At 41.3% G+C, this 14,349-nt stretch overlaps 1 protein-coding gene across 2 annotated transcripts; it reads left to right on the top strand.

Moving 5' to 3' along the window:
- Positions 1 to 1,684: 1,684 nt before the first annotated feature.
- atf7a (activating transcription factor 7a) lies at positions 1,685 to 14,142 on the top strand. 2 transcript variants are annotated; one of them, XM_079678093.1, is made up of 12 exons: positions 1,685 to 1,778; positions 4,363 to 4,459; positions 4,896 to 5,008; positions 6,134 to 6,286; positions 6,375 to 6,523; positions 7,190 to 7,283; positions 7,383 to 7,502; positions 8,764 to 8,913; positions 9,784 to 9,972; positions 10,356 to 10,461; positions 10,977 to 11,029; positions 11,240 to 11,402. In XM_079678093.1, the coding sequence occupies exons 1-12, from the start codon at positions 1,731 to 1,733 to the stop codon at positions 11,255 to 11,257; spliced, it is 1,290 nt and encodes a 429-aa protein (XP_079534219.1). In that variant the 5' UTR covers positions 1,685 to 1,730; the 3' UTR covers positions 11,258 to 11,402. The 2 variants fall into 2 exon arrangements, with proteins under 2 accessions (XP_079534219.1, XP_079534218.1); XM_079678092.1 differs by lacking the exon at positions 10,977 to 11,029 and having other exon boundaries at positions 11,240 to 14,142.
- Positions 14,143 to 14,349: the final 207 nt, after the last annotated feature.

Raw genomic sequence — 14,349 nt, 5'->3', positions numbered from 1 at the left:
CTCACCAAGATCACAAACTTATTGTAAGATTATTTTTGTTTTAATGAAGAGCTGCAATAAAAGCGTTTAATTGTCCCGTCCGTAGGTAGTGTGGAATGATCAAAGCCATCCCTGATCATGACTGTGTTTGAAACCCTGTTGAGGGTTGCATTAGTCAGTCTGTTTATCGAAAGGTTTTTACACAGCAAGGTCCTCGATGCAGGTTGGTAGTTGCAGTAGTGTGAGTGCAGCGTTGTGTAATAGTTGCCTGCCAGACGGCACTCTGGGCCCGTTGAGAGTGCTGAAACATTAATGTGCTTTTCTATGCCTACAACCAAACATCAAATTCCCTGATTTAAATGTTACTTATTTTTCTAAACTTCACAGTTTGTCTTCACATGGAGTGGTATTCAGCTGTGTTGGGAGTGGGGGGGGGGTTTCTGCTCTGTGGAAACAGCTGATAGGAGCAGCGAGCCTCCCACAGCTTTAGTGTATGTCACTTCAGCTTCAGACACAACAGGAGGAGAAACCAAACATAAGCATGTGCATATTTAACTCTTATAGCATTACCCAGGAAGAGAGGGAAGTAGCATCAGATGTGTAGTCCTGTGGAAAGCTGTGGAAGTGTTTCAGTCTCAACACTTGCATATTTATGCTCATGACGGTTTCAAAAGTCCTTATTGAGTGTTGCACTAGTCAGTTTGTTTATTGAATGGCTTGAAATGGCACCCCAATACAATCTTTCATATGTTTTACAGCACTTGGCTAGAAAAAGGAATATATTATCTTCACTTGTCTCATTGCCGTTTTCAATGAATTTACTTTGTTAATCAGATATACTTAAAAAGCTAATAGCTTTGTCATTTCTATTTGTATTTATCGCAGCAGCCATCTAGTACAGGTAGATGTGGGAGGTGATTAATAATAATATTTATATTATAATTATAATAATAGATGTATGTTTGAATAGTTTAAAGGTGTTGTATTTCCCTTGGCTTTACATAATAATGTTTTTTCCAGACACTGTTACCTACCCATGATAACATTATCGTATCAAGGCACCTACAGTAATAGTGATATAACATTGTAGGTATTCAAGTATTGAATGATGGTATTATATCACTTATTTTTTGTCAGTCACATATCAATACAGAAAAAAGCAGGTTTGTTAGATTCAACCCAAACAACAAAGGTACAGTACACTGTCAGGTCCGTGTCAATGAGCCCATTTCAAGATATTCGTGCAAATGAGAGTTCACATAAAGTTAAGGGAAATGACCAAAGCAGAGATGTGTGTGCGTGAGAGAAACAGCTGATTTAGAGCAAGATTGAACGAGGGGTACACAGGGTTGGGAGGTGCTAGAGAGGTGAGGAGAGGGAGTGGTAATGGGAGAAGGAGGGATTGGCAGTGAGGGAAAATGATAAGGAAGCAGAGGGAGATGTCTTTGTGTAAACAGGAGCCGTCGCTCTCTCTCGTGTAAGCGGCTCCTTACTCGCAGACCAGAAGCCCCCCTATGTGAAGGAAGTATCACCAGGGAAACTTAGTCTCGCTGCCTCTGTGCCTGTTTTCCTCCTTTGCCAGGGTTATTTTTAAATCAGCATTCGGCTTCCTGCTCACACTAAAGACTACAAGCCACGGCATCCCGTTGTGTTGTTTTCTGGATTTGCCACTTCACAAATCGAGAAAGAAAAAGGCAGCAATGTTCTCCTCTTCTCCTCTTCCACAGTTACATTGCAAGCTCTTCGCAAAAATGGGGGACGACCGACCTTTTGTGTGCAACGCTCATGGCTGTGGACAGGTAAGCTTTCTGCCTGTTTTTTTCTAGCTATCAGATAAGTGCATGTATGTGTGGTGTGAGTTATTTATGCTTTGTTTAAGTATTCTCGAGTACTCGTTATGATTGAATGTATCAAGTTAGTTATTTGAATAGAATAAAGCTTCATATATACAACTTTAAAAACTATAGCTATTTTCACTTTTGTTTCATAGCCAGAGCGATTTTGGCAACAATCTTAATGATCATCACACAGATAGCTAACATGCTGTCTTGTGAGACAGTCTCGTTCAGCCGTGACTCAGTGGAGGCTCCAGTGAGTAATCAGAGCGCAGTTATTGTTTCAACCTGTCACTGTTGACTTTCAACGCCTGCAGACACAGGTTAGAGCCACGGCAGTGACTCAGCTGAGTGCCAATAGTTCTCTCACATGCCAGTAACGTGGTGCACGGTTGGGGCTTGGCCCGATATCACAGCAAATTAAAAAAAAGTGTTCTAGGACTCATGATTATTCAACACAGGAAACATCATGTCTGATGCTGAATAAGCTGTCTGATCCTGTGTTCTGTTGGGTGTGATACCCTTAGCTAGTGATGGATCATCTCTCCTGGAGTCTGGAGCAAGAAAGTGTTTATGTGGTTCAGAAACATTTGTGATTCGTGAGCCGTCTTCCTGTGATCAGGAGGATCATGGGATTTGCGGTCTGAGCAGACATGTAATGCAGTTAAACATGCAGATGTTGGATAAATAAATGAAGATCAGTTTGCTTATTTTCATCTCAGAAAATGATGGACACCTAGGGACCCCACCCATGGACATGTTTACCTTCCTTTTGATGTCTTTCTTTGATTTGTAGATTATTCATTTAGTAGTCAGTTAAAACAACAGAATCATGTGGAAGCTTTCCGAGGCCTAGTGAAGATAACTGTGCTATAAATGTCACTGTGAACATGTTTGCAACATTTGCCTGTTTAACAGCTACTTCATCATTTATGTTGAGTCATGTTCCTGTCAATGTGAGAAATGTGAATCTAATAGAAATGTTAATCTAATAGTCTCTTTTTTTAACTCTGTATTGGTCTCGGTCAACTCCCACCAGTAATATCTTTAGCTTCCAAGTTCTTTAATATCATAAAAGCAACAATTATAGTAAAGCAGTCGTTGGCAATAAAACATTTTTGGATCTCAGGCTTCCTCGAAGTATAAAGAGAAGGGCAAAATAATGCAAGTCATATCAAAATGTGTATCTTAGACATCAAATAAAGCAAGTAAAAAAAAAAGGCTAAAACATACATAAATAAAACGTCAAACATATCCTTATCCTTCATTTTAGTAGTTTTCAGGAGCTAGTGTTGGTTTGTAAACTGCATGTCTGCAGTTAATTGATTTATTTAAAACAATCCTGACAAATAGCATTTGTTTCGATCCAAGGGTAATGTAAAAATATTGATACGTGTGGGTTCAATACAAAGCCTTAGGTAATATATCAGCTTAAGAACCATACAACTTGTTATGAAGGTCAGACATGCGCTGCATTTATATCAATCATCTTTCACTATATTTATTTATGTACATTTAGACACAGAACATCCTTTATGTTACGAGCCCCTTATGTCTAAATGCCGTTTTACCTCTGCCCTTTACAAGCAACAGCTGTCTACCAGGAAAGGCTGAATCATGCCCATAATAGAACCAGGATGATTGACTCTTGGCTTGGCCCGGGGTTTTCCTTTTACCAAGTCAACAACAACAACAACAACAACAACAGTGGCACCCTATTTTGCGATGCCCAGCATTAACTGTGTGGACTGGGGAGTAATCCTATCTGCCAGTGTCTCATACAGGGAGATCAGTCAGAGATAGTTTCCTCCAGTCGCCCTGTTCAGAGGAAAGAGACATGTAGTTGTACTGGTGATGCTGCCTGGTAGGGCTAAAAATAAGCCCCCTGACACTTGACTGTGTTTCCACTTCGCTCTCTCTCGAATGAAATCGCAACGGCAACGCAGCCCCCAAAAATAGGCTGCAGCGACTGGTGAATAGGCCAGCACCAGAGCCAGGATTATCCCTCCTACGTCTCTGACTGATTCACCTCGCCACTTGTCAAAAGAAGAAGTGCTGTGTCTCAGACAATGGTGCTCTATCTAAAAGTCTGATATGCCAGTGGCCGACCTCCTTTAGCTTCCACTTGCATATTTTGTTGTCAACTTGTTTGCCCTTGCTATTTTCCCATGCTTATCATCATTTTTCTACAATATGTTGCCATTCTCAACCATTGCTCCAGCCCTACATTTGTGTGATGTTCAAACCATCAACACAAGCCCTTTTCCTTTTTCTAAATAACTCTAGTTTGTGTAATGATATTTCAGCCCATGTGCTGCGGCTATAATGGACCCATTTAGGGCTATTAGACATGAGGAATAGTACACCACACATACAGTGCTCTGCATGGTCTGTCTCAATATGTATACAGTAAGCTACATGCTGCATGCCTTGGTCAACATCTCCATGAGACTATTTCCTAAAGTCAACAGAACAAGTAGACAATTAAGTACGCTACTTCATACAATGTACTTACTTTTCCTCTTTGTTCCTTGCTTACTTGTTCCAGAGGTTTACCAATGAGGACCACTTGGCTGTACACAAACACAAGCATGAGATGACTCTGAAATTTGGACCAGCCAGGACTGACTCTGTCATTATTGCAGGTACTGTTTTCATTTGATACTATATAAAAGCATTGCTATTGTTAAATATATGTTCCATGCATTCAGATACAGACCGTTTTAATAGGGTTGTATTGGATAGTTTGAAGCTTTAAAACTTCCTTCATGTTGACATTCAAATTATAAATCTACATTTAAATGCTGCACAGCTTTTTAAATCTGGTTTGAATATTATATTCCTTTACATTTGCAGATACAAATAAGGCTACACTTATATAGTTATTTTAAACCATATTTATTGTGTATTTGAGCCTTTGAAAAAACACATTTTAAAGATGTCAATCCAATGAATCTTACAAAAATAACCCTACTGTTTAGCATACCTCTGATTATCATACGTAGGGGTTTCTACAGTATATGTAATGCTAAGTGTTAGCTAAGTGTGAACACATTATCTCTTTGCATTCCTCTTCTCCAGACCAGACTCCGACTCCCACCCGCTTCCTAAAGAACTGCGAGGAGGTCGGTCTGTTTAACGAGCTGGACAACTCCTTCAATCACGACGATGATGAAAAGAGAGCAAAGAACTCTGTAAGAGAAGCTTGGGGTCAATGACTTTTTTCACCTGTACGTAGTGCTGCGTACCGGTACGCCGAACCGGTACTGGACTTGTAAAAAGTTTAGGTTCAAGTCCGGTTAAAACCGGAACGTCGGGAACCGGTACTTACGTATAATCTCCTTTTTGTTCTAAACCATCTAAAACCTTCCATAGATCGAGAAATTTGCGCTGAGAAAAGACGAAAAACATTGTTTTGGCTTCTGATATGGCGGCCATTACTGAACTCACGAAGTCTCGCAAAATATCGCAACTGCTCGCGAGATCTGTGTGGCGTCAAGGGAAGCTGGCTTCGACATAGTGGACACTGACAGCGTGGGATGCTGGTTGCCATATTTGGTAGTGTAGCTAAGCTAACTCCTTTGTATGTATGGTGATATAGTGTCTGCCGAAAGAGCAACACTTCACCCAGACAATGTCAATATGCTGTTGTTCTTGAACAAGAACACATAGACTTGTACTCTTGCATATTGAGTCTTGTATGTACATCACTATGTATGTAGTTGTGTTGTGTAGTTAGTAACACATGTAGAGTTCTAGAAAAGACATGGTGTAGACACAAGTTGGAAGGGTGCACAATAAACTTGACGAGTTTGAATTTGAGTTGATTATGAGTTTATTTTCAATTGATAATTAGCTCACAATAAGTTCACTTTAGTTACTCACACAACTTGACACAAGTCCGGACTTATAAGTCCGGACCTGAACCTGAACCTCTGGACTTGAGTCCGGACCTGAACCTGAATGTGAGTCCAGGTACACAGCACTACCTGTACGTGTGTTTGTGTCTTTTATGTATTACATACAACTATGGAATTTCCTACAAGACTCCCAGATAATGAAAAGTTACTTTTGACTTCCTTTTCTCTAACCTCAATGAGTTGATGATGTCTCGCTTTGTATGTGTGTCATAATAATTCAAACTGTTGCTACAGCTTCCTCCAATTAATGTATTTAAATGGGATTTTATTTCACTTATAACTCCAGCAGTTTTTATTCTGTTTGTGTGATAAATACCAGCTTCCTCTTTTAATTTGCTGTAGTCCGGGAGTCTCTTCTATAAGTCATGTGAACTCATCTCAATGACCTTTTTTGTTCAGCACCCTGCTCCTAACTCAGTGGCTGTGGACATGAGAATGCAGGCCTCATCAGAGGTGAAGGTGAAGGAAGAGGAACCTGTAGAGGTGGACTCCTCGCCGCCAAGCAGCCCCGACTCCTTCTCTGATGATTCAGACTACAGCATAGAGCCTCAGGTTAGAGCAAACACAATGGGAGGAGGGGGTTGTCAGTATAGTGTGTAGAGAGAAGGGCGGTTCCTTACATGATGTACTACTCTCCCAGGACACACCACCCAGGAGTTCAGCCCCCACCCCGACTATTATGCGTCCAGGTTCCCTCCCACTACACCTGGGCTTTGATGGCTTTCACCCCACCATGCCGTCTCCCACCTCCGTCATCACACAAACCCCGCCCTCCAATCGTACCCTGTGGTGAGTGCAGTTCTACATCCTTTCACTTCATCAGGAACGGGACCAAATAGGTGGATCACAATGAACAAACATATTGATCAAGGTGTAGTTCCATTCTCAGGATAACATCCTCACATGAGCGAATTGAAAGAGCAGTTTAGCTTGCTGTACAATGATAGAAGTGAAAAATAGAGCCTTCAAAATACAGGAATTATCATGAATGAAAGAAAGACTCACACAATGTTGCTTTTGTTTTATTTCATCTCAAATTTTTTCATTGTTTGTTTGTTGGATTCCAGTATGTGATCACGCCATTTAAAAACTTTGAAGCATATTATGATGTTTTTCAAGATAATATGGTGAATTGCAATTTTAATCGAGATAATTTTGAAGCACAATTTACAGACAGTCCGTTTTTTGTTTTTGTGTAAGTTGTTTCATGCACCATGTTTTTCACCAAAGCCTCACTCATTGTGCATTTAATCTGACATTAACTTATATGAAGAAAACAATTACATGTGATATACAATTCTGTGGGTTTTAAAAGCCTTTGTATGCACGACTTGGACGAGTACTGATGGATGTAAGTGTGGATGTTATGTTGAAATGGTTATGTTACAAACACTTTGTGGTATCAAATTGCAATCTAAACTTGACTTAACTTCCTGTTCCTGTGTGCCCGTGTAGTTCGCCAACCAGCCACTACCCCATGATGATGCTTCCCTCTGGTCAGGCCGTGCCTTTGCTCCCTGGTCCAATGCACATACCTTCTGTCATTAATGTAAGGCCAACCATCAGTCTAGATATGTTCATATTATAGCTAAGAAGTTAGTTCAAGTTGTTAACACATTTTTCTTTGCACATCTTTTCTGGTCTGCAGCTGGCCCGCCCCATGTGCATGGTACCCAACATTCCTGGGATGCCCGGCCCCCCTCTGGGAGGCAGCAGCAGTGGCTCTAACTCCCCCTCTGGCTACAGCATCCACTCAGAGGCCAAGATGGTCAGCACTCGATAAGCTCTCTATTTTTATATTTCTTTATCTGTTCTTTTTGTCTCCATCTTCACCCTGCAGCCTTCCTTCTGCACTGGCTCACTTGGATCATCATATGACTATTACTGCCGTTCCTTGTTTATTTAACCCTTCCAGCACAACACAATCTGTTCTGATTCTGAAAGTAACGCAGAGCTCTGTGTTTCAACAGTATTTACGATAAGACTAAGTGAGTGTGGTCTCAGTGTGTGCAGTATTGCACATACACAAAGTAGCTCCTTTGGTGGTATCTGCCATTTGCACACCGGATGCGCCTTCAATCAATTCAAGTGTAATGTAATTGTGTTTGGGCTGTAAGGAGTAGTTTAAGCTTCCATCCTACTGTTATATTCACTATTTTTGAAACCCCGGTGTTTCTTCACAGTGGTAGATAAAGATGAGATAAATATTTCAGTGGTGGCTACAGTATGTAGAATTACTTCTGTGATCCAAACATATCTAACAACTCCAATCATTTCCAAAATTCAAGACATTATCACTGCGGTCATCGCCAACAACAAACTCTCCTCCAATCTAATCAATTAAGACTAATCCATTTAATATAACTTAATTAACACTTTATCTTAAGGGTGATAACATCATAAAACTAAATCGCAGCCTAATGTTGCTTAACTCCCTCACCGAGAATGAAATACAGGGACTGAAGAAACTAACAATTTGATGGAACAACACTCGGAAATATCTGATCAGAGCTTATTAGACATTACACAAATATACATGCGTACTGGAATAATTACAAATCATAATGAACCCAAAATCGACCATATAATGATTGTCTAAATGCTTTGTGCCTTCCCTGCCACGATCAGATGTTCTCTAAATCATTACTTGCTACTAAGTTAAGAAGCCATATCAAAAAGCAACATCATCTGAAAATTGTTCAGGGAACATATAACCTTATTTGGCTTTTAGCTACAAAGCCTCCAGAGCTGAACCCAGAACAAAAGGGTGGAGACAGAACAGGATGTCACATGAAATGCTGCTAATGAAAAAGAGCTGTAACTGTGTGTCACTGTCAGGTCAGCAGCAAGGGCGCAGATGTATGCACAATAAGAGCTCCTTTGTAACAATACATGCCCAAAGAATAGTCTTTTTCTTTAAAAATGTTATAAAACCACCAGAGATGTCGCATAAAAACAGATGTATTGCATGTCGGTTGTGTCACTGAGCTGCAGGTGTGCTTGTTATTGATCAAACTGTCTTCTTACAGCGTCTGAAGGCTGCCCTGTCACAGCACAGCCCCTTAGGGTACAGCATGGGGGCCATGTCCATGGGAGGCAGCCCCATGGCCCCTCAGAGGGCGGAGCACAGCCAGCTGCTGGTCCAACATCCAGACGCTCCATCACCTGCACAGCCTCAGGTACACGCTGCCGTCTAATGTCCAGGACCCTACTGTAACGTGGCCTTCAGGTTGTTCTTACCTGTGCTCTTATAACAATGAATCACATTGTCTTCGTAAAGAGAAAGCTACAGTGCCAGTTGATCCAGCCCAATAAGGGCATGAGACTGCAGGGCCGTGTGCACACACAGAAACCTAAAAGAAAACATTAAAGCATTAACGCAAGAATCTGCAAACTGAAGTATAAAGAGGATGGAGGTACAAAGAAAACTTGTGAAGTCCCTTCTGCAGGAAGTGAATGCCAATAGAGCGGTTATATTTAGAAGCGTCACTCAGAAGAGGATGTAAAGCAACACAAGACAATCATTGTTGTTGTGTTTAATTATATGCAAAAACCCTTTGTAACAATATTGAAAATAATTCTGAAAAGACTGCTATGAATGAAAAATAATCTTGTAATTTTAAACTTTTATGATATAAGATCATCATGGTAAAGATGATGAAAACGTAGTCTCTTAATACTTCTGCACAAACCTTTGAGCGGTGTACTTATAATCCGTTCTTTGGTAAGAACAAATGACAAATAAGAAAAACTTTAGAGGATGTCTTGAATCGTCCCAAAGAGTGGATTTGACGAACTTCCTTCAGACTTGTTGATCTGTTAGATTTGGAAATGTGTAAATAACTGAGCTTGTGCCTTTTGGATGAACGACATATCACCTTTTTGACTTACAGAAAATGCGGCTGTGCTTCTTAGTAATGAGATGACTACAATGTTCTCTGACCAAAATAATGAAACTATGACTCAAACTTCCCTTTTTCTTTCTCGTCTGTCTTCCTCTCCCCTGTTTCTCTGCTTCCTCCTCACCCCGTGCCCTGTCCTCCCTGCAGGTATCTCCAGCGCAGCCTACAGGTGGGCGTCGGCGGCGGACGGGAGAAGACGACCCCGACGAGCGAAGGCAGCGCTTCCTCGAGAGGAATCGGGCCGCGGCATCGCGCTGCAGACAGAAACGCAAAATGTGGGTCAGCTCTCTGGAGAAGAAGGCCGAGGAGCTCTGCAACATGAACGTCTCACTGTCGGTGAGTGGGCCTGCAGTGGGCGGGGCAGGGGGGGGGGGGGGGGGGTGAGGCCTGCGGGAGGCCTGCGTTGCACAGTCACCCTCACTGGTCGATAGACAGGCTTTCATCTAGTGGTGGAACTTTGAGATCAGTTTCAGGTGGTAAACGGTCCTTTTACAAATGTTTGAAGTTACAGCAATTTAAAGTTTGTGACTTTTCACAGCTTCCCTCACATCTTTGTTGTGTTTTAGGTCAGCTTTCAAACTCAATGACCACTTCTGCTTTGCCAGGTGTACTGGAAATGGTCTTTCTGATTTCAATTCAATTTATGTTGTCTTACTATGATATGCATCCTCGATGAGTCATTGAAAAGTGTTGTAAGACATTATTTTCTGAACCCACAGAACGAAGTGTCCATGTTGCGAAACGAGGTGGCTCACTTGAAGCAGCTGCTGCTGGCCCACAAAGACTGTCCTGTGACGAATCTACAGAAGAAGACCGCCTACTTAGGTGAACCTTTTTAAATTGTTACTCGCCTGGTTTCCTCTTATCTCTATTTTTCTCGTTTATAATCATTATTACAGTCATTCTGGGGTCACATGCTAGTTAAAAAACTCAATGTACATTATGTGAACAGAACCATGTCTTCGTATTGGAACACAAACTAAGTAGACCTACGAGTACCTTACTGTACATTGGCATTTTCTCTGCTGTTGTATAACTATAATATTCCTCATGAGACTCATTAGGATTATGTGGTACTGACTAGTGCGTTTATAGTGGCCTTATGGTATATGCTACATTATGTTTCTGTAATATTCCTACAGGGAGTTATATCCATTATTGCAATGTAGGTAGATTATAATGATTACATTTTTCACATATGCTGCATATTTATATTCTATGTTGTAAATATTAACTTAGGAGTCTTTGTTTTTGGTACATAGAACCCATGCTGTAATCTTTATGTATTCATTCATTGACCTGTTATTTATTTACTATTTTATTGTTTTGTTTAATAACAGGGGTTGATGTCCTTCCCTTTGGTGGTGGAAGACAAAGTCACTCCCCTATTAAAGTAAATGTCCCAGAACTATACTATATATACTGTATATATATATATATATATATATATGGGGATACTGTTAATGACCTGCTAGACAACCAAATAATGTCCATAGATCTTTTAGTATGGCTGGTAGGGAGTGTATTCAAAATTAAAATTGAAATGCATTTGCTTGTTTAAGTATAAATCTGTACGTGTCGTTATCTATTTGTTCCTGTTTAGCTGTGGAAGAGAGCATGAAAGACATCTCGGAGCCGACGGGGTCCCCTGCCCCGGTGATCCAGCACAGCTCCCTGGCACACAGCCCCTCCGCAGGGCACAACGGTCTGAGCAGGGCAGCAGCGGAGGCCATGGCCATGTCCGTGCTGGCAGGGATGGGCCAGCACCAGAGGTCTGAGAGCGGACCCTCTCACATTATCATGGCTGCACAGTCTCAGTCGGCTGCCAGATGATGAGCGATGCCGCCACGGCCCAGACTTGGCTCACACTCGTCACCCAGGGGTAGGAAAGAGCAGCGGACACCCCCCCCCCCCCACCCCCCTCCCCAACTTTCCCCCCGAAGTCCAAGTTTCTCCTCGCCCCCGCGGCTGCCTCCTCCGCTCTCTGACCCTCCTGTGGAGCCGTCACGCTGCGGCCTGGAGCTCAGCAACAGCCTTCTGGGAATGGACTGAGACCTTTTTGAGAGAGCTTCCCGTTCACTTTGCCATAGACTACAGGGGCTGGACTCCAAACTTCATCCTCCCCTCCCCTCCTCTGTGCTTCCCCCCCCCTCATCTCTCCTTCCCCCCTCAGTTTAAATGACCTCTTCACTGGACTGTAGGACTGCATCGCTCTGAGTGTCGTAATGAACTCTCCACACGGACACAGATTCTAGCACACAGGTGTTGCACAAACCTCGTCGATCAAATCAGATACCAAACAACACGCAGGGCTTTACACTGTTTTCAGCAGGGAATTGTGCCTCACACACACCCACACGCCATCACAGCACACATCCTCCAAAGATGCAGTAGCTGTCTAGACGTCAGTGACTCAGATCTGACGTTAAACCTTTTGTACACGGTTCCACATCAAGGTGATCTCAACATGGACCCAAAAACCTTACCTCAATTACTCCCCTTTATTAGAAAATTCATAAACGGTGTGCGTGATTAGCTCTGTGAGTATATATTGATGTACTTAGCAGTTTCCCTACTCCTGATCTGATTCATTAATAGCTGGATTGTTAGCATGTGAATTTTTTCTATTAGTGTGTTCTTGATACAGCTATGTGCAGCTATACTTTTTAACCAATTGGCACATCCTCCCAGATAAGTCCAAAACTAGTTGGATTGACAGAGTATGATCTTTACATCTGTTCTAACCTGAAGGGATAAGCCCCTCCTCCTCCTCCTCCTCCTCCTCCTCCTCCTCCTCCTCCTCCTCCTCCTCCTCCTCCTTTCCTCTTCAACAGTTCTTCTGGTTACTGGTTTTCTAAGTGGACGCCTTTTCCATTTGATATGAGGTATTCTAGTGGCTGTGTTTCTCGGTGTGTGGGCCCTGGACTTACTGTAACTGTTATTTTCACACTTCTCAGGATGGTTGCACATCCTTGCTGCTCGTTGGAAGTGCGATGAACCCCTTAATCTCTCTGCTCTTTACCAAATCTAAACCAAGCCATAATGAATACAAATCAGATGTCTGAATCTCCAAAGACCACCCTGTGTACGTGTGTTAGGGGGCAGGAAGTAAATAGCCTGACTGTTATGTTGTATTCAGAGCTCACAGTCTCTGCAGTATATCACTGCCTTTTACTTGCACTTACACTCTCACACAAAATGTCTGATCATTTTTTGCCTTAAAACCACATTGGTGCCTCCCATACCACCCCCCCCCCTCCCCCCCCCACCCCTAGAACAGATTTGCTCCTGAGCCATACAACAATATATATCTTCTTAACTTCATCAAATGAAAAACAACTAATAAGGAACCAGAAATCCCTTATTTAGGATTATTTAAAACCTTTAAAAGAAGTGACAACTCTCTTCCAGTGACACAAATGATCCAGTACTTGTCTGTCATCTGGTGGAGAGACTCAGATAAGACATCCAAGCTTCGAGGGAAGAACACTTTTGGATATCTTGTGACTGAACATTTCTTTAGAAATCCCACTAAGATATATTTTACATAAACTCCTAAACAAGCGGTTTTCTTTTCATGTTGTCTTCCTGCATATTGTTCTTTTATCTGATATGATCAATCGTATATTTGAAAGATGTGATATTTCAAAAACCTGTCCATCAACATAAGGGCATGTCTTTATGCACTAAGATAATGCAAGTTTCCTAGTTTTTATATCCATTTAAAATTCTCTTGGTCTTTTCCAGAGATATCAGATGTTCAGAGTCTCCTCTCTGTACTGTATACGTTAATGGGAATTTGCTCTGCAACTTTAAACGTTTTCACCTTTGACTGAACCTCTTGTCCTACAGTCCCAATGGCGACCCCGGCATTTTGTTGTACTTCAGAGCTGGCGCTATATTTGGCTGGCAGTCGCTTATAGACGATTGTTCGTATGAAATGAAAAGTCAAACTATATTTAGCTTTCATGTTTTCATATCATTCATGTCATTGGCACCTTTTTCTGTCAGTTTTTGTTTTCTTTTGTGTCTTTTTTTCAGCACAATACAACCTTTGTCATTATGCTTCTGATTGTACTGATGAATATAGAAACAAATTTCCTTAAAACACATTTATTTTTTGTTCGAGAAATGTCAGTCCTTTTTCAAAAAGCGATTTGGATCTTCTTTGTTATATCTTAAAAGATAAATTTGGTCGTGTCTTTCTAACTTATTTTTCTAATTGGTCAACTAACAAACGCCATTACAGTCTCTGGCATATTAAAGTTACCTAGGATGGTTGTGAAAAGAGCATTTAAGGAAAGATGCAACAATGTGAAAGTTGCACATAGCATACTCATGTTTGTTCACACTCCCATCGTTGGACTGATGATTTCGGAAATTGTCCTTGTACATATCTGTACTATATGAATATATTTACTTTTCCATGCATGTCCAAGTGGAATACTATGAACACTTACAATGCTGCAGTTTTAATTAAAGAAACTACATGTTAATGAACAGTTATACAGTCTGGGTTGTTTGTTTGTTTTCAGTGTATTTCACAATGACTGAAATAGTTTGGGGAAAAAGCGCTGTCCTTTTACAAAACAACTGGAGACTGAAGTCATTTTCTGTTAACCGCACAAGTCAGTGTATTTGAATACAAGAGAATATAGTTTATGAAAGGAAATTGTACCGTCTGCTTTTTTACTAGTAGAGAGTAACTCACTA

The sequence above is a fragment of the Notothenia rossii genome, assembly GCF_949606895.1.
Source record: "Notothenia rossii genome assembly, chromosome: 4".
NCBI classification, from domain to species: Eukaryota; Metazoa; Chordata; class Actinopteri; order Perciformes; family Nototheniidae; genus Notothenia; species Notothenia rossii.
Note: the sequence above shows the minus strand (reverse complement) of the source record. Positions and strands in the feature narration are given on the sequence as shown.